The following is a 27,487-nucleotide window of genomic DNA, read 5'->3' on the forward strand; positions in this document are numbered from 1 at the left end:
TAATCAGTCTGAATCATGGATTGTAAATAGTTCAGCTCAACTTGAGGAAATGCATTTTCAAAAGTATCACCTGTCAAATTTTTACAATTGATTTACAGATATTGAAATTATAGAATTTGGTATGTATAAATATAAATAAATTTCAAAAGAGTGATATTTGTTGCTCAAACACTTGGATGTTCAAGACATTTTGTAAATGTTGTATTATCATCAGATTTGTTCTGATGGATATTTAGACCTAGTTTGTAACTTTATCAAGTGTGTATATTCATCCATTAATCAAAGTTTGTCTTGTTGCAGCGCTTCTTTGTCCTTGAAAGTGGAATGCTAAAGTACTCTAAGACGCCAATTGATGTGAGTAATGGTTGAATGCAATCTCAACAATAAATTTAAAATAAAAACTGCAGATGCTGGGGATCTGAAATAAAATGAGAAAATGATAGAACATTCAACAGGTCAGGCAGCATCTGTGGAAAAAGGGACATAGTTAACATTTCAAGCCTGAGACCCTTTATCTGAATATCTGACAAAGGATTCTGGACCTGAAACGTTAACTCGTATTCTGATTTTATTTCAGCTGTAACCCTTCATTGTACCAGTTAACTATTCAGCTTTTATGAGAATTTTTAAAATTTGTTTTATTATGTACATAGAAAAAGTGTCATGTGTACATAATGAATTTTTACAGATGAATAGTGTTTAACGATGGCCAGTTGACTAACAGATTCATTGTAATTTATGGTGACATTGAACACAGTTGCATTTGTATATTTTTTTTAGACAATTATACTTCTAAACCCCGGGATGCTTATAATGATGAATTCTTGTCTTATTTTGGTTGAATGGAATGGAAAATAACCACTTAATAATTAGTTAACAAGTGCAGAGTAATTCAGATACATATATCTATGCACCATGCCTTGACAGGTGGAAATTTTTAAAGATTTTGTTAAAGAATTGTACAAGTACCCACTAGGTTAATTATGGGTCTGGTTGATGAACAAGTATGTAATGATTCAGATCCAGGCTTCGCTGTCTCCACTTTCCGCAGGCTGTTTCAGTCCAGGTACAGGGTTCACTCTCATCCCTGGAGAGTGATGTTAATGAATGATGTTCTTGTGGTATACTCTGTCCTCCTGGATTGTTAACACTTCAGGAAAGAGTGGCATGCCTTTTCACATTTTCTGTTGCTTGATATTGTTTTATTGCAACAAAAGGTAATAAAACGCAAATGAATTGTAGAAATTGTATATGGAAATTGATTGTATCTTATATTTTGTGGTGTGTTATATCTCATAATATGACAAGTATAATTTAGACATAATGGGAGAATTCACCGTTGGCTTCTGGCACCAAAGGCACAATTTTGTTTCAGCAGGATGTTGTACTTTGCTTCTGAAATTAGTTTCATTTGACTTCCTGAAACCAAATTTAGGAACTGTGTGCCTCATGCAGTGACTACTTAATGGCATGTTTCCCACCGTGATTTAGCACTATCCCTGTAGTATCATGGCTTATGTATCATGTGCAATATAAATCATTCTTTCATTGTATCAGAGTTTCACATCACCACATTTCATCACTGAATCAATATCATGAAATGGGAAAGGCAATTGTTTTTTTCAGACAAGATATGATTGCAGGTATTAAGTAGGCGTCCATAGTGAAATAAGGCAATTTGCTGGAATTTTCTGTAGTATCGAGCATTCATATCCAGTTACTCCACATTTGTATTTGCTTCAGTTCCTTAAGTTTTTTTTACTAAATCAACATCTTGCACTGAATTCACTTTTCAACATTGTTAGATTCAGAAAGGCAAACTTCATGGAAGTATTGACGTTGGGTTGTCAGTCATGTCAATCAAAAAGAAGACTCAACGGATAGACCTGGACACAGAAGAACACATATATCATCTAAAGGTTTGTAAATGTAGAACGTAAGTAAACCTGTTTATCATTTAAAGGCATGCAGATGCAGAAAATGAAGGAACTTCCAGAAAATGAAGAAACTTACAGAAGTGTAAATTTATGAAAGGAATACTTACTGACACTTTTCTACATGCAGGTAAAATCTCAGGAAGTGTTTGATGCTTGGGTAACAAAACTGCGCCATCATCGATTGTACCGTCAGAATGAAATCGTAAGATCACCCAGGGATGCCAATTTTCATGTCTTCCCTACATCACCAAAACCTGATCTTTCACCAGCTCCAACTACTACTGTATTAGATGTGAAGGTACGTAATTGTAACTGTTATTTGGAGTATGTAACATTTGGGTTGATTTTTTTTTCAGTAAAATGTGCAATAGAGCTATTAGTTCAATTTGGATATAGCTATTGTGTAGCTTCAACTTGGTGAAGCTAGTGAGAAGTTGTGTTCCATTTGTTCAGATAAGAAAGAGTGTATATCAGATCTGAATCAAGGCCATAACAATCTGTTTACATTGTACTTGATTGTATGCATAAGCTTACTTTTCATACCTTACTTTCCGTTATTATTTTTAATTTGCCACCACTGACAAATGATCTACTTTGAGGCACCTTTCAGTTAAATTTTACAGCTGATTGTTGAATAAGTGTATAATTTGGAGGGAGTTGCTACTTAATTTTAAATCAGCACTTTCCCTTTTCTCTATGGGTAAATTTGAATCAGTAAATAAGAACTTTTGTTTTACAGTCTGCAGCATTTGTGGATAAATGGATTTGACAGACAAACATACAGAAAGCTATTGGATGAATAAGTTAGTTTTTAACAGAGTCAGGATTTATATTTAGATGCTTATGCAATTTCATGAGAAAAGTGTTTTTTATTCAAACTGGTTTTCAAAATAAATTATTGTTAATGAGATAAATGAAATAATTGTTTAATTATAAGAAACAATGGCAGGGACTTTGGTTTTATCTACCAGATATTTTTGAATGAAAAATAGTTTTACATGCAGTGTAAGGCTTACCAATATCTGTGGATACTAATTATTTGCTTACAGCTACATCATCAGAATAGTGATGTAGTGTTCCTTAGGCACAGATTAATACAGTGGAGAAATGACCTTCTTGTATTACAGTCATCTATACGGCCATGAGATGTATTTATTACTGGAATATTTCTAAACTAGCTAAGATAAAATCTAAACAGAAACTGTGACACTGCAGTTTCATGTAAACTATGTGGAATTTAATTACTGTGAACTTTACAACCAGTAGCTTCTCTCCAACTCAACCTTTCGTCCCTCCTCTCCAGCGAGGTAATTCATAGATTTTTCGACAGGTATCACCTGTTGGTATCTGGACTGAATATTGAAGCCTGTGTTTTGACATTGAACATTGACAGTTATTATAATTTTGGGCCTGATCCTATATTCACCCAACATTTGCATTTGGACTTGCTAAACAACTGTAATTAAAAGCAGGAACTCTGGCCAGGTTTTTTTTCCCCCATTGTTACCTCAGTTGAAATCTATTAAGTAGCACTGACAAGGGATGAAACTGATGAACAGCAAACTTGCTGAAAAGCAGAGAATCAATTTGCTAGATTTTTGTACAGGCTGAAATCAAGTGTCAGATTTTAGTTCCAGCTGCCACTGGCATATTAATTTATGCAGGACCAACAAAATACATTTTTGTGTGAAGTGGTATTAAGCTATTGCATATTAATTTACACCAGTTGACTGCATTTGCCAAGTGAAAACCAATAGCAAAATTGATTACTAAATGTAATTAACAGGTGAATTTTATAGTTACATGTGGTCACTACTTGAGTCTAATTGTGTTCACGGAAGTTTTTAAGAACTATTCTGAATTACTGAGAGACAGTGAAAGTGAATTAATGTTCTGAATTTGCTCAGAAATTATCCACCAATTTTTCTCCCAACTGATATGCTGTAAAGAATATTTTGTGGAGCTGTTATAACTGTGTGTTGTGAATCTCAGCAGGCTTCATTTAAACATTATTCCCCTTTCAAAGCAAATTGAAGGACTGACCATACCTTTACCACTCTACATGTCTCCTTTTAGTAATCTTAGAAAATTGTTGACCTCAGTAGCTTTTCCCCCCATGAGAGTAAATCATACTTGATGCAGAAATGGTTCTGATGATATAATTCTTGGGAAACTCCATTCTGCATTGATTAGAAATTTAACTTCCATAAGGAGGAAAACTCCATGCTTGATTCATTTTACTGAAGTAGAGCATCCTAACTCTTTCATTTTTCCTTATGGCATAGAAGGCCATTTGGCCCATCGAATCTATGCCTGCCCTCAGAGGAATTACATCAATCCCATTCCCACACCTGTTTCCTTCCAAGTACATTCTCTCACACAAGCCTATTAACATTCTTCCACCAGCCACCTCCACACAAGCACATATTTGGGAGGAAATGGGAGCAAATGGAGTAAACCCACACAGTCACAGGGAGAATGTGCCAACTCTACACAGATAGTACTGGAGATCAGAACTGAATGTAGGACTCGGGAACTGTGAAGCAGCTGTTCTACCTGAAGTGCCGCTGTACCACCTCTAATTCTTGATAATGAAGTTGCCAAAGCAGAAGTGGTAGACTGAAGACCAATCTGTAAGAGTCTTGAACTATAAAAGCCAAGGAGTTAACTTTGATGGAATAAAAAGCAGGCAGATTACTCTTCATCCCAATGACATGATTTAACCCTGTAGTCCCCTGTAGTTCTGTCAAACCCCTGCTTTGCTCTGAACTAAACCCTCTCACTCCCCGTATAGATTGACATGTGAGCAAAGCAAGTTGAATTTTCATATAAAGCATTGTGGAAAATCCATCAAGTCTCAAAGTATTTATTTCAACTACAGTTGGTACATGAAATGAAAGTGTTGCAGGCAATCTGACAAATAGCCATTCACTAGATAGTACACACTGCGCAACTTGCACAGAGTTGCTTAAAAGAAACTTAGCCACTTCTAGTAATGTTTCCCAAATATCTGTAAACTGCTCATGTCATTGCTAAGCATCAGGTCTTTTGATCTGGTGAACAAAGATATATTTGTGTAAGAGCTAAGTTGCCCCAAGTTTGATCCTACTAAATTATCCATCATATGTAGAGGTAAACATTCAATGGTGTAAAGGTGATTCTTGATTTATCTCGTTTGCCATATCATTAATGTCCGAACTCATTCATGAGTTTCCTCAATATTTTCTTAAGGTACAGTGCCAAGCCATTAGTAATTTTTTATGGTACTATTTTTTAAAAATTGTACCTTTAGAATATTTTTTTTTACAGATTTTTCATTAACTTTACTTTTGCTATAATGACATAATACCATAAAAAAGGACAGGGCCTTAATATCTCATATTATCATCTTGCTAGCTCTCTAGCCTCTTTTGGTTGAAATTTTTGGTCATCAAATATCAAATTCCTTGATATTTATGCTTTCTAAAAATAGTTTTATATTGAATTTTTTAATTGTACACTTTAATTCTCCAGACCTAAACAAATTACAATACCACTAGAAACTGTTTTTGATGAGCATTATGAGTGTAATACTGATGATTTTCTGTATAAATATTACAACATGAAGTTGGGCAGGTAAATACTTCAAAAACCTTGATTACGAATTGTTATCCCCACATATTTTGTGGACTGATGCTATTAAACAAAGTAAGATAATTTAAATTTACAAACAGTAAGTCAAGAAGGAAGACAATGAACAGAGATTAGTGAAAACCTTTGTGTGAATGGAAGTGAGATGGGATACATATGGATAAGGCAGAAAAAGAGGCTAGTTTAGGGAAACTAAAATGAAGCAAAGTTAATTTAAATAAATGTACACAAGTACTTCCAATTTGAGAGGAGTAATTTGCAACTTTCCGTGATAATCCATTTTGGATCAATGTTTTTAGATTTATTATTTATGGTTTTTGTCATTTTCCTCTATTCATGATGAATATATATTTATTTTGTACCTCATGGTACCTTTTTATGTACCCTTAGCCCCAGCAGAACAATTTTGCACGGCAGCCCTCCATTCCATGCAGTACAAGTCTACCTACTTCCTATAGCAACAGTCAAACCAAAGTTGCAGCATGGTTGCTGGAATCTGAAGAGATGAATAAATGTGCAAAAGGTATTTAATAAAACAGAATGAAATAATAATCTATTATCTTATATCTGATGATGAATATATTAAGAACATTTTGTTTATTTTTGTTCACTTAGACCTTGCACATTGCCAATCAAGTCTAGTGGAACTCAGCAAACTATTACAAAATCTGGAAATTCTACAAAGGACACAGTCAGCTCCAAATTTCACTGACATGCAGGTAAGGTTCAATATTCACACTTATTTCAATGTTGATTTAGCTAGATATAGGTAAGATTAACCCAGCACTTGAAACATTAAGGAAACCTGGAGCTTGTAGAACATTCAGGGAGCTAAATGCATTCTATAATACTTTTTAAAAACAATGTTTGTATAAATTAATCCTGGTGTAAGCTTATATTTTTAGTAAAAACAGAAAATGCTGGAAAATTCTGTTTTTATTTTGGGTTTCCAGTATCTTGCAGTTTTTAAATTTTCATTATATTCTTAGTACGTTTGAAGCACTATTCAGCAGGTGTACCTGTTACAAAAGTGAAGTACTTCTGGTTCTCAATTATAGTTAAGTAATGTGCTCCTTACTGTTTTCAGAAACATTATCCAAACAGTGGCTGTTAAACACATCACCAAAAATAGTCTTAAAATGCTATCATTCCCTGTAGTATCTGCGCTTTATGTAGCCTTAATAGACTTCAGTTGGGTGATTTTAAAACTCATCAGGTATTTGATCCTCATATCAGATGCAATTTGGCAATTAACCCTGTATTAGTAGGTCAAGGATTTAGTCATGATTTTGCTGTTTACATTTGATTGCTTTAATCAAAGCATACAAATTTGCTTCCAATCAGTTAGCCACTGTGAATTAAATTGGCCGTTTTTGCAAAGAAGGAGCTAAACTTGGAATACTAAATACAGTGTAATAATATCATGTCAGCAATTAAATGGGGGAGGAATTGAGGTGACGTCATGAAACACAAAAGCAAAGCTTGAGCTGACTAACAGTTATCAGGATGCTGAAATTAGATTATAGCTTTCAAATCATTTCCTGATTTTTTTTTAAATGTATGTGTGTTCTCTTGGTAGGAAAGGGATGGTTTAGGCAGCAGCTGTGGTCTAGAGATTGGCTACTCAATATGACCCATGTCTTTATGTGATGGGACTTGATAGTTGGTGACATCATTATAGTGGATTTATCAAAAAATACAATGAGATTTGGTTACTGAAAGAAACTGAAACCTAGTATTTATTTAGTCATTAATTTGTTTCTTCTTGTCATTGTGATATATCCTCCCAATCTGATTCTACACATTTTTTTCTTGATGAAAGTAATTATAAACTGTCCTGGTTTTGTGTGTATTGGTAAATTTAACAGTTTGTTTGTCTTTGGCTTTGACTCTTTGTATACATAGGCTAATTGCATAGATATTACAAAGAAAGACAAGCGTGTCACCAGAAGATGGAGAACAAAAAGTGTCAGCAAAGATGGAAAAATGCAGCTTCAGGTATCTCATTTACATTTTATCATGCTTTCACTTGTTTGACTAGTCTAGTTACAATGATGCCTTTTATTCTACAGTCTTTGCAGATTGCCACTGTTTTCCAGTACTAACAAAATAAATTTGAATACTTTTAGTTAAATATCAGTATCAGAGTTTTTGAAATTGTTTTAATCTCAGCATCACTTCAGTGTGAAAATCTTGGATAGTGCATAAATCTGGCAAACTGCATATGTGTTTGTCAGGGAGTTGTAATATTAAATAAGGATTAAATTATGTATAATGATCAGTTGTGATGAGATGTTCTAAGGTTGTATAGAACAACTTTGACTTGGGCTAATAATATGAAAGGTAACATCTAATCAGCAGCCAATTGTAAATCCTTCCTGCTTTTAATTTCCTGGGTGGTCAACAAGACTACCCACAATAAGCAGCGAACCAAAGCAAATTTATAATGAGGTAAACTGCTCTGAGCACATTAATAAATACTGTTCATTAAACAGCAGGAGGCAAATTGCTGTCATCGGACAAATCCTAATATCATGTGTAAAATCTGTTTTAAATACCAAAATCGTTGTCATTTTGTAACTCTTCATACAATTTCTGACAATATAGCAGAGATAGGTTTCCAAAACAGTAGGCTGGAACATGCCGGGAAAGTCCTTTGTAAACTGTTGGCATTTATTCCCATCAGTGTCAGGATGTTTGATTGAATGCTCAAGTTGTGAACTTCCTGGCTCTGCAATTTTCCACTATGCTCTAAATGAGTTATTGTGATACAGAATTTTCACCACTGAAATTAATCTCCTTTACCTTTCCTTGCCTTAGAAGCATCATTTTTGGACTTCTTCCAGATGCTCATTCAGGTGAACATAAGGGTTCTCAAATAACAAAAATGGAAAAGACTAGAAACACTCTGCAGGTCAGGCTGTATCTGTGGAGAGAGAAGCAAAGCTTCAGGTTGATGACTTCTCATTATTTTTTTCATTTTGTATATACGTTCTACATCCACTCACAAGAATGTATGAGAAATCTGTTTTGTAAGGGGACTGGAAAGAGATCCTGACAACACACTAATCTGCGGATGAGATAATTGACCTCTGTAATCAGGCTGTCGCTAGCTTCCTTAGCCAATCCCACACCCTCCCCACAATCAGTGAAAATGAAAAGGTTGGGTTGGCATAGACAAGACATGACCACAGATTGTGACAGGGCAGTGACAGAAATATCATTATTATTTTGCTTCAGTGCTTACCCTGGAGGTAGAACAGGTGGATATTGGATAATGAGATATGTGCATTAACAGCAGGAAAAAAACAAATGTATTAAATAAATTAATCAAACTCCCAGAGGATAAAACCTTTGATCTGGATAGATTCCATACACCATTTAGAAACAATATAAGAGGTAATAGGCTTTGCTACACCAGTTTAATAATTCATTCAAAAAAGGTGTTTTGCCAGGCATCTGGCAGATAGCTAATGTAAAAGCTATAATTTAAGAAAGGCGATAGAACATTTCCTCAAAATTATGAAATCAGCTTAACATTGATGGTAGGAAAAATAATGGAATTCCTTGCAAAGGAGAGAATAGAAGAATACTTGGAAAAGTGCAAAAATGATTAGTCAGCATGAATTTCAAAAAGGAAAGGATTGCTTGATCAATCTTTGAAGCAGAAACAGATGGACAAGTTAATGGTAATGCATAGATGTAGCTAATCTAGATTATTAAAAGGCCTTTGATAAAATACTCGATAATAGACTAATAAATAATGTCAGAGTTGGGGAACGTGTACCAAAATGGATAGTTAGTTGGCTTCAAGCCAGAAAGCAGAGAATGGGATTAAAGGGTAGCTATTCACAATGGAAGAAGGTGGATAATGGCATTACACGAAGATCACTGTTGGTTCCACAAGGAATAGTCACAGTTGGACTTTGGGATCAAGTACACAATTTCTAAATTTGGAGTTAATACCAAATTAGGAGGCATCCTCAATAATGAGGAAGATTGTTACAAGAGGACATAGCTAAACTTGTAGAATGGGCAAGAAATTGGCAGATGAGGTTCAATACAATAAGTGTAATGTAATAAATTCTGGTGGGAAGAATAGGGATGTTGTTTATGACATGGAAGTGCAAGACTTGGTTAAAGTAGAGGAACAAAGGGATCTCAGACAAACAGTTGTGCCACAGATTAGCAAGGCCATGAAAAAAGCAAACCAAATGCTGGGGCTTAATTCTAGATGGATTTAATTGAAAAGTATAGAAGTAATTCTAAACCTGCATCAAACTTTGTTTAAGCCATGCTTGAAGGTCCGCATACATTCTGGCTACAACTTTTTTTGTTTACTTTCATTTCTTGGGATTTGGGTGTTACTGGTAAGGCCAGCATTTATTCCCCATTCCTAATTACCCTTGAGAAAGTGGTAGTGAATCGCCTTCTAGAAACACCACAGTCCTGGTGACAGTACTCCCACAGTGCGGTGGTGTAGCGAGTTCCAGCATTTAGTCTCAGTGACGATGAGGGGCTGACAGTATAATCCCAAATTAGGGTATTGTGGGGTTTGGAAGAAAACCTGTAGGCAACTGTGCTTATACACCTGCTGTGCTTGTCTATATTTACAGTTCTGGTCATGGGTTTGGGAGGTATTGTTAGAGTGGCATGCATTTCAGTCACACTGTGCTGTGCTGGCAGGAATGAATGTTTAGGGTATTTTGTGGGTGCCAATCAAGTAGGCTGCTTTGTCATAGATGTTGAATCTATTTTCACCCGAGAAAGTGTGGAGTATTCCCTTTTGCTCCTACATGCCTTGTAGATGGTGGAAAGATTTTCGATATCAGGCGATGAGTAACTTGCTGCAGAATACTCATTACACTTGCTCTTGTACCCATAGCAGTTATGTGGTGGTCCAGTTAAGTTTCTGGTCAATGATGACCTCCTGGATGTTGACAGTGGGATAATCAGCAATGGTAATGCTGAGGGTAGGTTGTTAGACAGTCTCTTCTTGGAAATTATAATTACCTGGCACTTCTGTAGCTCAGATATTACTTGTCATTTATCAGCCCATGCCTGAATGTTGTTTAGGCCTTGTTGCATGCAGGCATGAACTGCTTCATCAAGGACTTGCGAACGGAACTGAACATTGTACAATCGTATAACAGGAGGAGGTGCAAGTGGAGCATTAATACAGCATAGAATTGTTGGATTGAATGACTTGTTTTGTGCCATAGATCCTAGGTAATCCAGTGTAACCTTTGTGGCCCCACACTTTTTGTGTTGAAGTTACCTGTAAAGGACTTTATTTAGTTCAGTATTGTAAAGCTGCCCCTACTTGCAGAGTTTGCTTTCATACCGCTACAGCCTGTACTTCCCACAGATCCCATCACTGGAAACCAGTCTCATCTATCTGCGGTTGCCTGCTCTGATAGCAGTGTCCACCTTCAGCCTGCACTTCCCTTATCCCAGTTACTGCAGACAGGGCACCACGTTTGGATCTTCAGTCTGTTAAATGTAGGATTTGCCAACATTGTACTTCAACAATAAGGGACAGATTGCACTGAGGTATGCGGGGGTGAATGGGGTCTGTATAACATAATCCTGGAAGCAATCTGGGCTCAATGGACCAAACTGTACCCTGTAATCTGTAAATGAAATGATACTAAATAAGTGAAAGGTGAAAAATGGAGTATTAATACAGGATCTGTCATTTACCTGCTTCTGATATCGGGCCACTAAATTCTCAAGAATGGGTCCCAAGGACAGGGCAAATGGGAGACTCTAGTTCCTACCTCAGGTCTTCAGCTGCAGCCACCTTGGTGGTGCTCCCCACAACCACAGCAGAATTTCTGGTTGATGTTATCAGAAGCCTTTTTTTTATTATTGGCTAACCTGGGGATTCCCAGCCCTGCCCCCTTTGTTAGTTTCAATTGAAAATTGGTTTCCATACCAATGTCATACGGGATTGACATCTTTCCTTTCAAGTGTGTAAAGCCCTGTACAATATGGGAATGTTGGCATCCCTAGGTATGTGGAGCTTTGCTATAATTATGCCCCTTCATCTAGTAGCAGTAATGAACAGCATATTTTGTACTGGGGGCATAACTTTGAGGCAGATGAATTCAAAGGAATTGACAAAATATTTCATTGCTTTAAATTACAAGTAGTAAAATTAACCTAATGCTTTGACCCAAAGGACAAAGGCTGTCGTCCATTCTATTAATGAGTAAGGACCACTGTGTCTCAAGAGGTGAACCTGCATATGATCTAGACTTGCATCCTAGTTTGCTCTCTTACAGTATCTAGTATTGTGTTATTTATCTCCTTTAGATGATATAAATTATGTAACATTTCATACCAACAATAAATTTGTACATCAGTTCAATGAATGTCTATGTTATGGCTGACTATTAAGGCACTGTTCAGACCTTTAACTATTTGCCATGTTTCTGCTTTGAGGATTTTGGCACTTTTGTTTTCCCATGCACTGAAAATTGTGCTACTTTTATTTCCCTGATTCCCAGGATAGCTGAGAAAGCATAATCGGAGCAGGCAATGTGCATTGTCATAGTGCACAGTTTTCTAATGAATTGTTTATAATCAAGACCAGCATCTGTTACCATTGCTCGATTTCAGATACTGTGTCTGGAACAAGAGGGATTATGATTAGTTTTTTTTTGGGGGTGTAAGATGTATTCCTGAGTTAAGTCATGACAATACAAAAGTCAGTTCTGTAGGTGTAGAGTTGTCTGTCACACTGGGCTTCAGCAAGAAAGCTGACCACTAGAAGTTAATCTTGTTCCTCTTTTGTCTTTTTCTGTATTCTCTTATTATTTCAGAATCCAACATCTGCAGTAATTTTGTTTTTATTTTGGGCAGTTGCATCAGGTTTTTTTGTCCAAACCGAGAAGATCAAATTTAAAGAATTGTTAAAATATTCACAAGCAAAGTTAACAAGCAGTAGTATAAAAGAGAAGATGAAAGCAGGAGAGTGGAGAGAAACGTGGCACATGAGTAAGGGAAAAATGGAAAGTGATTGAGAAAAGAGAAGACAAAAAGCTGGAAATGGAAGGAAAGTTAAAGGTAGAAAATGAAGAAAAAGGAGAAGCAGGGTATAAATTGATACTGCCTGGTGCCAGTGGAATTCATGTATGCTTTTGTGCTTTTAGGAAAGAGGACGATACTGCTGTTTTCCTGATTACTTTTTCTGTTTTCCATTCAGATATAGTCCTCCCATGGGAGGACTAGACTGGTGAACTAATCCTAGAAAGTCAAGAATGACCATATCAGTGAAAATTTCTTTTGAGGTAAAAGAGACCAAAGTTATAGGCCAGGGAAGGGGTGAAGGGGAAATTCCAAATAAAAACAGAAAATCCTGAAAAATCTCAACAGCTTAGCAGGAAATTGCACAGTCTGACAACTTCCAAGAAACACAAAATACAGTATATTAGAAGTGCTATTTAAACATGATTCTGAGAGACTCGCAAATAATTTCATCATAACTGGCAGCCATGCTAACTGTGACTGGTATAAAGCAATCAAAACTTATTCAGAAAAAGTGCAACTTAATTGATTTCCTAAATGACCATGATAGACGAAAGAACAATCAAATGTTGATTACAAAATTGTGAATGAGTTTTTTCTTAATTGTTTCTGTTTTCTGGATGAAATGATGTTGAATGCATTAGAGTTAACTTGTTGATAATTGCAGGTTCCCTCCAGTGCTACTATGTCTCCACTTCGTTTGCACTCTTCCAACCCCAATCTATGTGCAGACATTGGAGAATATCCAATACCACCAAGTCCACTTCCAGAGTTCCCTGATTCCTCCGCGGATTTTACTAAACTTCAAGAAGAGTTTTGTCTCATTGCGCAGAAAGGTAACTTTAATACATGGATCTCTTTTATAAACAAGTTTGTAATTCCTCGTGGACTAAGATGGCTATTAACACAATTCATTATATGCAAGAATAATTGAATTCTTGAACGATTGCTCTATTTTACTGCAGCATCTTAAGCCAAAATGGAAAAGTGATGCATATTTCTCAAATTATTGAAATTGACAGTTGATGAGATGCTTATCCTGATGCTATCTATGATATTATTGTAAATGTATGAAGCAGTTCTTTGGCTTGAATTGTTTTTTTTAAAAGAACTCTTTCAGTCCAGTATAGCTAATGTAAGAATATCATACTGATTAAGCCTGAAGCATAATGAACTCAAACCCTATCAATTTTTCAATGATACGATGCAAGATTTTCTGCCCTGCTAAGAAAAGATGTGGATTAAATTGGTTGAATATTGTAATGATACATTTTTTTTCTCAGCCTCTATTAACTTTACAAAATATTAGTTGAAGTTCATTGATAATGAGGTGTATCTATTTCCTCACAAAATAAAAAAATAATTATTTTGGAGGATCCTACAGGTGTATGTATACTAGCTATTACTTGCAATAGAAAAAACGTGTCTCCCCTCACAAATGAAAGTTGTAATATTGTTTAATAATATGAAGTGAATGTGTTACCATAATCTGTTTGCCATACAGCAATAAAGATCAAAGGATAATATCATGCCACTACGTGAGTGAAGGCTAAAAATAATAACAAAGTTTTACTGTTAACATTCAGATTCTCCAGAAACTGCAAACTATTTGAGTGGTATAAATTAGTAGATATTTCAATAATTGGCCTGAATGAAGATCTTTAAACTCTTATTGTTACTGAATTGAAAGAAATCTGATAAGTAATGAAACAGGCCATTTAGTTCAGGTTTATCTGATGCAATTCTTTGCAGTCAAATACATCTTTACTTTTGGCTGACCTTTATTGGTTTCCTCTGACAGTTTTATGGAGTCATTAGTTTTACATTGCTTCAATTTTTTAAAGTCTGTCTGGAATCAGAGCTATTGCATCAAAAGATTGTTGAGAAGTTTCCTTCTCTAATATATTCTTCAGTTAGTAGCCACACTTGGTGGACCACATTTGGCCACCCTGTTATAGGAAAGACGTTAAACTGGAAAGAGTGCAGAAAAGGTTTATGACGATGTTGCCAAGATCAGAGGGCCTGAGTTATAGGGAGAGGTTGGCCAAGCTAGTTCTTTATTCCTTGGAATGTAGGAGATTGAGGGGCGACCCAATAGAAGTGTTTAAAATTATGAGAGGCATAGATAAGGTGAATGGTAACAGTCTTTTCCCCAGGGTAGGGGAGTCCAAAACTATAGGGCATAGATTTAGGGTGACGGGAAAAATTTAAAGAAGAGCTGAGGGGCAACTTTTTTTCACGCAGAGGGTGATGATTATATGGAATGAGCTGCCAGAGGAAGTGGTTGAGGCAGGTACAATAGTGTAATTTAAGAAGCACTTGGATAGGTATATGGAGGGGAGGGGCCTGGAGGGATATGGGCCGAACGCAGGAAACTGGGACTTGCTAGGTGGACAACGTGGTCGGCATGGAATTGTATCCGAAGGGCCTGTATCTGTGCTGTATTACTCTATTATTCCATGACTTGAATGGATAGATTCCAGACAGTCAACAAAAGTTACTTGAGGAAATTCTGCTGGTATTATAGATAATCTTGTATAAATAAACAACTAGCACAATAGAACTGAATACTTCTATCATTTTTACTCTCTGTAGTGTTTTTTCTCTGCTTTTCACAGTGCAGTGTCTTTTAAAGTCTGCCTTCAACACAGTAGCAATAGAAAAGGAGAAGTTGAAGCAAATGCTCTTGGAGCAAGAGCATTCTGGCCACAATTCTCAATTCTTCACTCTTAGGAGAACACTTTCCCAGGTACAGTATCTAGAGAAGATTGTAGGTCCAAGAAAGTGATCATTTGTGGTGCATGTTGATTTTGTGTACAGACAGCTTTGTGGCTCCTGTAGTCAAAACTCAATTGAAACAATTAATTTTGATTACTGCATAGTGTGTTTCAAAATAGTAGCTGTGATGCACATCCCAATGGCACAATGTTTCAGCTCTACTTAATGTACAATGGAGCTACCCTGGTGATGGGAACAGGATTTTGTTTGTGTTTTATGTTATTTGAGCTTCATGATATTAAGCAAGCCTTGACATTTTGAACAATGTTGTGACCAGCTGGTCTGGTGATGGGTGCTCCAACTTTCTCCTCTTGCCATTGCTCTTCCTCCTTTTTGTTCTTATCAGAAGATGAGTGATGGGTTCCTCTGTCTTCTCCACCTATAGTTCTTCTTGCAGCGCAGTGTTGTATAGGAGACAGCATATCATTGTCATTTCTGGACACTATAGCAGGTGGAGAATGAAGCATGCTTCCAGATCTATCCTAGCTTCTGAATCACACCTTCAACGTTGCGGTAGTTGCTTAGTGATGCACTTGGTGGCCATGCTGCTCTTGTACTCTTGTTGGTGAGTTCCTTCTGGGTGTCATGACCCAGGTTTGAAGGGGGTTTCCTTTTTATTGTGTTACTCAGTCCCCGAGTTTAGTTCCTGGACCAAAATGATGCAAGATTTTGGACTCCTTGAGTGTAAGGGTTTCATGGCAGCACTTGGATTTGCTGGTGCAAACCTTCCTAGATCTGCTCTTGAGGTTGTGCGTCAGCTGTGGCTTAATGATCAGATGTAACTTGTGTTTTACAAAAACTCCAGGTTGTCGTGTGTTATTTGGAATGCCGTGTGTGCAGCTGATGATAGCCTGTACCAGTGGGAATCCAGCCAGGCAGCTGTATCCATATGTTTATTTTCTACATTTTGCCATCATTAGTGAAATAGGTATTATTGTCAGCATTGATGAATAATCTGCCTACTTTATATATCCTGGCTATGGGTTTCCAGACATGTCCAATAGGATACTGGAAAGCTCTGAAGGTGAAAAGGTTTTGGGTGGTAGACTCATTCTCTGACTGTAAACCCTGTGATGTGATTAAGGCCTCCTTCATTTCTTTCTTGTGCATCTCTCGCCTATGTACACCTGCCCTCGGATAACACTAATCCCACCATACTTTGTTTGCTATTGCTGCCATGACTGATGATGGTCTGTCTCATCTGTCAAACATGACCAACAAACATTGCATCTTGAAATCCTTAAAGGATGAAAATTGCTACATCACTCTCTGTTGAACACTTGCCAAAGAGAATTGATATGCCAGCTGTTTCAGATGGAACAGTGACAAGTTTAAATAAGTGTATGAACTGCTGCCAGCCTGGTCACTTTACCTAGTTCTGGAAAACCCATACAGCATATTAAATTTAGATCCAAGTTAAAGCCATCTCTTCTTCTGTTTTCTAAGTCAATTAATTGCATCATTATGTCCTTGCCTTTCTCAATTAAATCCCCATCTATGCAGCCAAATGTGTCTCTATTAAGTGAAAATAAAAAAAACTTAAATACAGGAAATGTAAAATGAAAACAGAAGATGCTGGAAATACTCAGCAGGTCAGGCTGCATCTGTGGGAAGAGAAATAGAGTTAATATTTAGGTCAAGGACTCTGTCAGAACTGAGAAAGCAAAATAACAATTAAACCTGACAGTGGTTATGTCAGTGCTGAGTTGAGATACCATTTGAAAATTTAAAAAATGTAATCCCTCAGGAGGAGACTCACTCTCTGTACGATTCCCAGCCTCTAACCTGCACTTGTGGCATCAGTGTATATATGGCTGGCCCAGGCTATTGGTGGTAGGGAATTCGTCGATGGTAGAATATCAGTGGTAAGTCATTGGAGATAATCATTGCTTGGCAATGCCTGAATGTTTTCCAGGACTTGCTGCATGCAGGCACAGTCTGCTTCATTTGCTGAGGAGCTCCAAATGGAATGGAACATCGTGCAATCATTAGTGAACATTCCTACTTCTGACCTTTTATTGGAAGGAAGGTCATTGATAAAGCAAACAGTTGAATTTTGGAAGCTGACAGCCAATGTATCTCGCATCTCCATTGCCTCTTTCAAAACATTAGGATATGGGTCATCAGGTCTGTTTGGTCCCATTGATTTCTCTAGTACTTTTTCTTTAATGCTAATTTCTTTCAGCCTCTCAATCTCTCTTGGCATATCATCTACTTTTCTGTAGTTTACTGTGTCTTCCAGGATGACAAAAACAAAATATTTTTTCAAGTTCTTTGCCATTTCCTTATTCTCTGATATAATTTCTTCAATCTCAGACTGTAAGGGACCTACATTATCTTTTGCTAATCTTTTCCTTTTTACTTATCTATAGAAATGTTTCCGAACTCTTAATGTGTCATTAGTTTTTTTGTGTTGTGCTGCAAAGGCAGATACAAAATATTTGTTCAACATTTTTCCTGATGCTGCATTATAATTTGTGCTCTCTGAGCTGTGAACAGAACTGTTTACTTCCACTACTCTCTTCTTTGTTAATTACTTGTAGAGGCTCGTGCAGACTGTCGGTCTGTTTCTTACATGTTTGCTCATGCATATTCTATCTTATCTCTTAATCATTTTTTTTATAATTTCTTAAAGTTCTCAATTCTTAAGGTTGCTCTTTTGTTTAGTTTGTTTATAAGTCTCTGCTAATATTGTTAATGTCTCAAGCTAAAATTGATCTCATTTCCCATGGAATTTTTATCTTTGAAGGGAATGTAATTGCTCTAAATGCTTGTGATTACTTTTCTGTCTAATCCCCTGCAATCTAATTTCCAAGTGTACCTTCATCAACTCATCTCTCTTTCCAATGCAATTAGTTTTTTTTATATAAAACTCTAGTTTTGGACATACTATGTTAACCTTGGCTATTGCCTGAGTTTTTGATTTGTCCAAACATTGATTCTGGTCTGACCAGGTGAAGACTCTACCTACGGAACAGCTCCATTTTTTCCCAGTGCTGGTGCCTGGAAAGTTTTGGCAATGTTATTTTGCAGCTTTTAAGATGAATGAGGTGGCTACCATTGCCTTGGGTTGTTTCTCTTCCTCACACATTTAGTTTTATGGTTTGAGATTCAATGTGACCATTTCAACAATAAGAATAACATTGGGCCGGAACAAGCAAGGCTATTTGGCACTATGGATCTTTTATGAGGAGGGGCAGAAGTAAAAATGTTACTTGTAATTGGTATAACATTCTTTGTTGTAATTATAATGTTTATATTCTTTCACATATTTCAATAGAAATTGCATTTATTGATTCAATATACTAATCATGTCCACCTTTCTCAGGATCACAGTGTACTTTATAATAAACAAACTACATTTTGAGGTATAGTCAATGTTGCAATGTAGGACAACGTGGCAGCCAATTTGCACATAAGCAACTCCCACAGACAGCAATGTGATAATCAAATTATACTTCATGATGTTTGTGGTAAAACTTCATCAATACATTGGGGATAACTCCTCAACCCTTCATTGAAATGGTGCATTGGAATTTGTTTTTGTCAACCAGGGAGCACACAAGACTTTGATTAATTGGCCCCATTGAAAGCTGGCACCTTTAACCATACAGAACTCTCTCATTCCTGCACTGAATTGCCATCCTGGATTGTGTGCTGGAGGCTCTGGAGCAGCATTTAAACCCACAAACAGTTCATAGAGTGTGAATCTACTGCTCTTGGAGATCTAGATATGAAAAGGCAGCTTTGTTGTATATAAAACTGAAATATGATAACCCTATACTTGTTGCTTGGTTTACATATAGTGACTTGTTGGGGCTAATAATAGTTGGTGCAAAAACTGTTGGTCTTGGTCATTTTCAAAGCAGAAGTGTGGAAGGCATAGTGGCTTCCCCTGCTGGCATTGCCATAGGTTTTTGAAGTGATAGCTGATAGTACTGTGGGTGATAATAGACTGGGCACCAGTACCTGTTGTCCCTCTGAAAGGTTAGTCTGATAAGGAGACCTTGATCGCACTCTAATTTCTGTCCAAATTCTGTGAAAATTGCACCTTTCTCATCTACAGTATATCATATCAGTAAACACCTGACTTCTTGCCTCTCAAATGCAATGTTCAAGGGCTTGATCATATTCTTAAGGCTTTGCATTATAATGGAGGATATTTCACTGATACAGCTCTTGTGACTGCAATTCCATTAGTTTTAAGGTAGTGACAGAAAAGGATATGACAGGTCTACAGGTTAGGGTCCAAAACTGGAGCGGGGCTAACCTTATGCAGGATCTAGCAGAAGTCGATTGGGTGAGCCTGTTTGAAGGGAAAAGAATGAATGGCAAGTGGGAGGCTTTTAAAAGTGTGATATCAAGAGTTCAGGGGCAGCATGTTCCTGTTAGGGTGAAGGGGACACCTGGCAAGTTTAGGGAATCTTGGCTGACGAGGGAGATTAGGCCTCTGGTCAAGAAAAAGAAGGAAGCATACGTTGAATTTAGGCAGACGGGGACGAGTCAATCCCTTGATGACTATAAAAAGATGAAGAATACTCTTAAGAGTGAAATCAGGAGGCAAAGAGAGGGTATGAGGTGGATCTGGCAGGTAAGGTTAAGGAGAATCCCAAGAGGTTCTATAGCTATATTAAGAGTAAAAGCGTGGCTAGGAAGAGAGTAGGTCCCCCTAGAGATCAGCAGGGCTGCCTATGTCTCGAGCCACAGGACATGGGTGGAATTTGTAACAAATATTTCTCCTTGATGTTTACTGAGGAGAAAATCATGGTTGCTCAAGAGATAAGGGAAACAAGTGGAGATGTTTTGGGGGACATTCTTCTTACCAGGGAGGAGATGTATGCAGCCTTACAGCGCATTAAGGTGGATAAATCCCTAGGGCCTGACCGAGTGCATCCTTGGAGTGTGTGGGAAGCTAGGGAAGAAATTGTGGAGGCCCTTGTGGAGATATTTGCTTCATCGTTAGCCACTGGTGAAGTTCCCAAAGATTGGAAGGTGGCTGATGTCATCCCATTGGTTAAGAAGGGTAGCAAGGACAAGCCAGAGAACTGCAGGCTGGTCAGCCTGACATCAGTGGTGGGGAAGTCACTGGAGGAAATTCTGATGGACAGGATCTACCAGCATTTGGATAGACAGAGTCTGATTAGGAGGAGTCAGCATGGCTTTGTGCATGGGAAGTTGTGTGTGATGAATCTTTTGGAGATTTTTGAAGAGGTAACCAAAAGGGTAGATGAAAGTAGGGCACTGGATGTTGTCTATTTGGACAAATAGCCTTTGAGGCCTTTGACAATGTCCCACATGGTAGGCTGGTCTGGAGGGTTCGGTCCCATGGAATCCAAGGAGAGCTTGTTAGGTGGATTCAAAATTGGCTCGGAGGTAGGAAGCAGAGGGTGGTGGTTGAAGGTTGTTTCTTAGAATGAAGGCCTGTGACTAGTGGTGTGCCCCAGGGTCAGTGTTGGGACCCTGGTTATTCGTTATTTATATGAGTGATTTGGATGTGAATATGCACAAGGCTTGATCAGTAAATTTGCAGATGACACTAAATTAGGAGGTGTTATTGATAGTGAAGAAGGTTATTGTAGATTACAGGGGGATCTTGATCAGTTTGGGAAGTAGGCCAAGGAGTGGCAAATGGATTTCAATACAGATAAGTGTGAGGTGATGCATTTTGGAAAGTCAAACCAGCGTGGGACTTATACTGTGAGCGTTAGGGCATTAGGGAGTGTAATGGAACAGAGGGACCTAGGAGTACAAGTGCATAGTTTATTGAAAGTGGCGACACAGGTGGACAGGGGCTTAGAGGTGTTGAAAAAGGTGTTTAGCATGCTGGCCTTCGTCAGTCAGGGCACTGAGTATAGGAGTTGGGACATTATGTTGCAGTTCTGTAAGTTATCGGTGAGGCCGCACTTGGAGTACTGCATACAGTTTTTGTGACCGTGTTATAGGAAAGACATGGTTAAACTGGAAAGAGGGCAGAGAAGATTTACAAGGATGTTGCCAGGACTAGAGGGAGGTTATTCCTTGGAATGTAGGAGAATGAGGGGCAATCTTATAGAAGTGTTTAAAATTATGAGAGGCATAGATAAGGTGGATGGTGAGAGCCTTTTCCCCAGGGTAAGGGTGCCCAAAACTAGAGGGCATAGATTTAGAGTGAGAGGGGAAAGATTTAAAAAGGACCTGAACGGCAACTTTTTTCACACAGAGGGTGGTGAGTACATGGCATGAGCTGCCAGATGAAGTGGTTGAGGCAGGTACAACAGTATTATTAAAGAAACACTTAGATAGGTACATGAAGGGAGGGGCTTAGAGGGATATGGGCCTAATGCAGGAAATTGGGACGAGCTGGGTGACCACTGTGGTCGGTTGGACCGCCTGGTTGGGCTGAAGGGCCTGTATCTGCGCTGTATTGCTCTATGACGCTATTTCACCGCCCTGTGATTCTCTGTCAATTCATTGGCACTGGAGTTGATACTATTCCCAGTTTATTTTGGATTTGCTACATTATTCTGTTGGCCCAGAGCTCAAGGTAGCCTGTTTAAGTTGAATACTGCCCATTTATCAAATAACCTGAAGCCTAATCCTGTCTTGTGTGGGATTACTGAATGCACTATTCTGACATAAAATGTACTGTATCTACAGAGGACAGCATAAGGAATATTTGCAATTAAAGTTTGTGTTCATGGAAAATTTCAATCAGACTTGGACAATGGTCATCCTCTTGCATCTAAATCTCTTATAGCTAAAATTTAAAAACATTTTCAGCATTTTTTTATTTTGAATTTTTTTTAAACTTTCAGCCAAGCGACAAGATTCATGTCAATATCCCATTGTCACAGCAGGACTCTAATGGGAGCAGGCTCTCTATGTCTGAATCGGTGTCGGAATTTTTTGATGCTCAAGAAGTACTTCTGTCAGCAAGCTCTTCAGAGAACGAGGTACAAGAAAAGCATTGCAATTTTTCGTGGATATAGAACTTTTTTGGGGTTCAGGCTAGAAGTTTAATGATAACCTTGTTTTTTCTCTGGGATCTCAAATCCTTGCATTGTTTTTAAAATATTAATAAAAAATTTTGCTTTCACACTGCATTTTCAGGACCTCTTAATGTTCCAAACTGCCTTGCAATCAATGAAGTATCTTTTGGAGTATAGTCACTGTTAAAATATACGAAGTGTGACTATCAGTTTGAGCACAAATTGTCCTGCAAGCAGCAATGTGATAATGACTCAGTTATCTGTTTTCATTATGTTGATTGAAGGGTACGTTTTGGCCAGGATACAATGCAAATCCTTTGTACCTTTTCCACATTTTACCGGGGACCTTAAATGTACAACTAAGAGTGGGCAGGCATGGTAGTATAGCGGTTACCATAACGCTATTGCAGTGCCAGCGACCCGGGTTCAATTCCAGCCACCCTCTGTAAGGAGTTTGTACATTCTCCCCGTGTCTGTGTGGATTTTCTCCGGGCGCTCTGGTTTCCTCCCACATTCCAAAGATGTAGGGGTTAGGAATTCATGGGCATGCTATGTTGGCACCAGAAGCGTGGCGACACTTGCAGGCTGCCCCCAGAACGCTCTACGATAAGATGCATTTCACTGTGTGTTTCGATGTACGCGTGACTAATAAAGATATTTTAGGATGGAGGAGCCTCAGTTTAGCATATTGTCTGAAAGATTGTAGGTCAAAAGGCAACTCTCACTCAATGTGCACTAGAATACCAATATAATTTATTTTACTCGTCTCTGATGTGGGACTTGAACACACAACCTTCTGAATATTCTTAATAAAAGAGATGAAAGCACTTATTTAATGATAAGGTTATAAATTGCACAATGTTCTGTTTCTTAGTTTAGTTGAAGGTTTGTTTGTTTGTTTATCTATCGGTCTGTTTATTTATTTATTTGTTAATCACGTGTACACCGAAACACACAGTGAAATGTGTCTTTCTGCGTTACTGGGAATGTGCTGGGGGCAACTCACAAGTGTCGCCACGCTTCCGGTGCAAACATAGCATGCCCACAACTCCTAACCTGTACGTCTTTGGAATGTGGGAGGAAACCGTAGCACCCAGAGGAAATCCACACAGACACAGGGAGAACGTACAAACAGCTTGTCTTTTCTTTCAGACCAGAAAACCTATTCATTAATAAGAAAAGTCATTTAGTTTATGAGTACTTCATTATATTGTCATGTATAGGTCAGCTCAGATTATAACTCGGAAACACTCAGCATTATACTATTCCTGTAACAAAGAGTACCATACCATGCTACATCCCTGTAACAGGGTATTATGCCACTTACTGATACATTTAAAGTATGATGAGGTATTTAAAATTTCCTCAGTAGCTCTCTGAACTCTGGCCAAATTCTGTTCACTCCAATGGTGTACTGCCTACAGACAGTGCAAACCTGAGGTGGACTGCCCAAGGAAATCCTAGATTTTAACTTATTTTTCCAAGCATGTCAGCAAGCTGTAGTGGTAATTGAGATCTTTCTCTACAAATAATCAGTTGTATTTGAAATTCTGGAATCAAACGCAACAATGACTTGGGTTTCTTATGAAAGACATCCAGTGCTACTCTTTTTGACCTTAGGGATCCGACGACGAATCGTACGTTAGTGATGTCAGTGACACGATTTCTGAGGACAACGCCAGTGTTGCAGAGAATGCTTCTCGACGATGTATGTATAAGACCTTTCATCATCTTTTTGTGGATTTTTTAAAAAAGTACATGTATATATGCAGATTGGGCCTTTGTTGTCCTTCATTTATTCACCACCACAGGAGTTACACAAAAGATTTCAAAAAGTATCAGTGGCATGGAAGCAGGCGTGCAGTTGATATCAAGGAGGAGTCTATCAAAATATAGGAAGACATTAATAAAGTTGTGGAATGGCTGAGTAATTGACAAATATCTATGTATATGTGCATGCTGGTGTGCTTTGTTGGAAAGAAAATGGAGACCACATAGTCCTTAGAAAATGTGTAGGTGGAGTAGAAAACAGGATGCAAATTAGACAAAACTGCAGCTGCTGGAGTCTGAAATGAAAACAGTAAATGGTCAAAAACAAAACTCAGCAGGTCAGGCAGCATCTGTAGAAGGAACAGGAGGAACAGTTTTAGGTCATTGACTCTGTTTAATGAGATCATAATCTAAACAGTAGGATGGAAATGGATAGAAGGGAGTTACGTTAAGCAAGTAAGTCATTTTCTGGACCATACTTGGATTTCTCTATGTAATCTTAAACTCCTTAATATACAAAGAATGAAGAGGCATTAGCAGAGAAGGTAAAGAACAAAAAGAATTTCTCTAATGGGGGAAATGATGTAGCTGTTGGGGTGTTAACCATAAAATAAACTTCTTTGTCTGGGTAATGTGCTGCTAATGTTGTATTGTCTGAGAAATTCCTTTTGTTCCTCTAGTTGCCCTCCCCCCATCATATCTACTACCTGGACTTACCTTGTTTATCACTTTCCTGTTCTGATGAAGCGTCCCTAAATTGAAACGTTAACTTTCAAAAACAGATTGCCCTTTGATCACCGGTAAAGATTCTGCCTGACCTACTGTTTTTCCAGCATTTTTTTTCTATATTCCAGATTTCCAGCATCTGCAGTTTTATTGATTTTTCATTAACAGGTTAAGACGATATTTTGATTTTGGTAGTGGAGGAAGAGAGATTGGGTTGTAGGCTGATATTATACAGGTGTGGTAACTAATTAGGTTTGAGTCAAAGCATCAGTTTCAGGCAAGCATAAAGGAAAATGCCCACATAATTTTGTCTGAATGGGAAACTGGGGAAATGATTAAAAACAAAGATTGGGATGTGCAAGTGTTGCTTGAAACAAGGACAGTTTTGAGCTGACAACAGCTGAACACTGTGGTCAGTAAATTGGCATATTCCAGACCTGGGGAAGAGAATGCTAACCTCCAATGTGGGGTTGAGATTTTAGAACAATAAAGGACAGGCTTTTTATGACGTGGTGAAGCCTGTTTTAAAAGGGATTGAGATGTTAGCAGTTTGGGACTAACTTGGCAAAGTAAGATATTTGGGCCAAGAAGGTGAAGTTGCATGGTCAGGAACTTTGTAGAAGTCATTCAGGGAACAGATATGATTTCCACAGAGCACAGCAGGTTGGGAAAGTGATGGAAAAAAACTGCAAAAATAACTGGAGGAGATTGGAGTGGTGGGTTGTCCACCAGTACAGTCCAGCAGAGGAACAGGCCCTTCGGCCCACAATGTTGTGCCGACCTATTTAAACTAGTAATTAAACACCTAACTAAACTAATTCCTTGTGCCTATAACAATCTCCATATCCCTCCATTTTCTGCAGATTCACATGCCTGTCTGAGAGCCTCTTAAGTATCTCTGTTGTATTTTCCTCCCCTACCACCCCTGGCAGTGCATTTCTGAGCACCCACCACTTTGTGTTTTTAAAAAAAAATTTGCCCCGCACATCACCTTTGAACCTGCCCCCTCTCACCTTAAATGCGTGCTTTCTAGTATTAGACATTTCAACCCTGAGAGAAAGATACCATCTGTCTGCTCTACCTATTCTCATAATCTTATAAACTTCCATCAAGTCTCCCCTCAGTCCCTGCCGCTCCAGAGAAAACAACCGAAGTTTATACAATCTCTCCTCATAGCACATGCCCACGTCCAGGTAGCATCTTGGTAAACCTCTTCCGAACCCTCTCCAAAGCCTCCACATTCTTCCTATAATGGGGTGACCAGAACTGAATGCAATACTCCAGTGTGGCCTAACCAGAGTTTTATAAAGGTGCAACATAACTTCTTGACTCTTGAACTCATTGCCTCGACTGATAAATGCAAATATGCCATCTGCTGCCTTTACCACCCTATCAACCTGTGCAGCCACTTTCAGGGAGCTATGAACTTGGACCCCAAGGTCCCTCTGTACATCAACATTGTTAAGGGTCTTTCCATTAACACTGCACTGTACCTTTTAACATTTGATCTCCCAAAGTATTACACCTCACACTTGGCTGGTTTAAATTTCATCTGCCATTTCTCTGCCCATATCTGCAACTTATCTATAACCCTCTGTATTCTTTGACAATCTTCTACACTATCCACCACACCAATTACCTTTGTATCATCTGCGAGCTTACTAACCCACCCAACCACGAAATGAAGGGGAAGCTATCCCCTATACTTGTAAGTTTCTGATTTGTGTGGCTTTAACACAATACCTAATTATCTGCATCCAAAACCAATGGGAATGGGGAATTTGAATTTAATGAGCATCATTGAGTTATATTTTAATTTCTATTGCAATGGTGACATCTCAAAACAAATGCAGCAGCATGCAAGTAAATTTTAAAACATAATTACTTAAGCTTCCTACTTCTTTGAGTAATGCTTCCCCACATATAAATTATGGGTGATAATGAACAATTGAGTCATGAAATTGTATTCCTGAATATTTAATTACCCAGGAATCTTTAATTCCTTGTCAGGTCCACTTATGATAGGGCCATCGGGAATGCAACAAAATGGTTTCTATGGTTACAATCATTTTTTGTTTCTATATGAGAAAGTTTTGTAGGCGTATAAATGATCGTTAATTAAACAGGTAGATATGAACTGTAATAACTGTCCTTCAGATTAATTATTTTATTTTGCTACCATATTTCTGAAAAGTCCCTGGGCCAAAATTTAAATATTCATAACATTAAGGAAATGGTAGTTAATGTTTTGAGCTAACTTATAAGAATCACCCTTTATATTTGTGTTTGATTAACTTGTTGCAGTTTCTGACGGTGAACTCATGGGTGGTGCATTTCAAAATGGCAGACGCACATGTCTTCCAGCACCATCACCTGATACGAGTAGCATCAATCTGTGGAACATTCTGAGGAATAACATTGGAAAAGACTTGTCCAAGGTTTCCATGCCAGTTGAGCTGAATGAGCCCCTCAATACTCTGCAACATCTATGTGAGGAATTGGAATACTCTGAATTGTTAGACAAGGCTGCTGAAACAGATGATCCATATGACCGAATGGTAATTCAGAGCTGAGTATTCCTTTGATTTTTGTGGTTGAATGTCAACATTTAATTAAATACTTTGCTATTTATTCTATCAACATCAA

At 37.9% G+C, this 27,487-nt stretch overlaps 1 protein-coding gene across 1 annotated transcript in view; it reads left to right on the forward strand.

Moving 5' to 3' along the window:
• Positions 1-27,487, forward strand: part of osbpl6 (oxysterol binding protein-like 6) — a 108,969-nt gene that overhangs the window by 61,580 nt on the left and 19,902 nt on the right. Inside the window, exons 4-14 of the mRNA XM_052015460.1 lie at positions 301-354; positions 1,806-1,919; positions 2,065-2,235; positions 5,958-6,090; positions 6,183-6,286; positions 7,473-7,565; positions 13,267-13,435; positions 15,218-15,348; positions 22,172-22,309; positions 23,966-24,053; positions 27,146-27,399. Of these exons, the coding sequence (XP_051871420.1) occupies positions 301-354; positions 1,806-1,919; positions 2,065-2,235; positions 5,958-6,090; positions 6,183-6,286; positions 7,473-7,565; positions 13,267-13,435; positions 15,218-15,348; positions 22,172-22,309; positions 23,966-24,053; positions 27,146-27,399 (1,449 nt within the window). The remainder of the gene's footprint in view (positions 1-300; positions 355-1,805; positions 1,920-2,064; positions 2,236-5,957; positions 6,091-6,182; positions 6,287-7,472; positions 7,566-13,266; positions 13,436-15,217; positions 15,349-22,171; positions 22,310-23,965; positions 24,054-27,145; positions 27,400-27,487) is intronic.

The sequence above is a fragment of the Pristis pectinata genome, chromosome 1 (genome assembly GCF_009764475.1).
Source record: "Pristis pectinata isolate sPriPec2 chromosome 1, sPriPec2.1.pri, whole genome shotgun sequence".
Classification (NCBI taxonomy): domain Eukaryota; kingdom Metazoa; phylum Chordata; class Chondrichthyes; order Rhinopristiformes; family Pristidae; genus Pristis; species Pristis pectinata.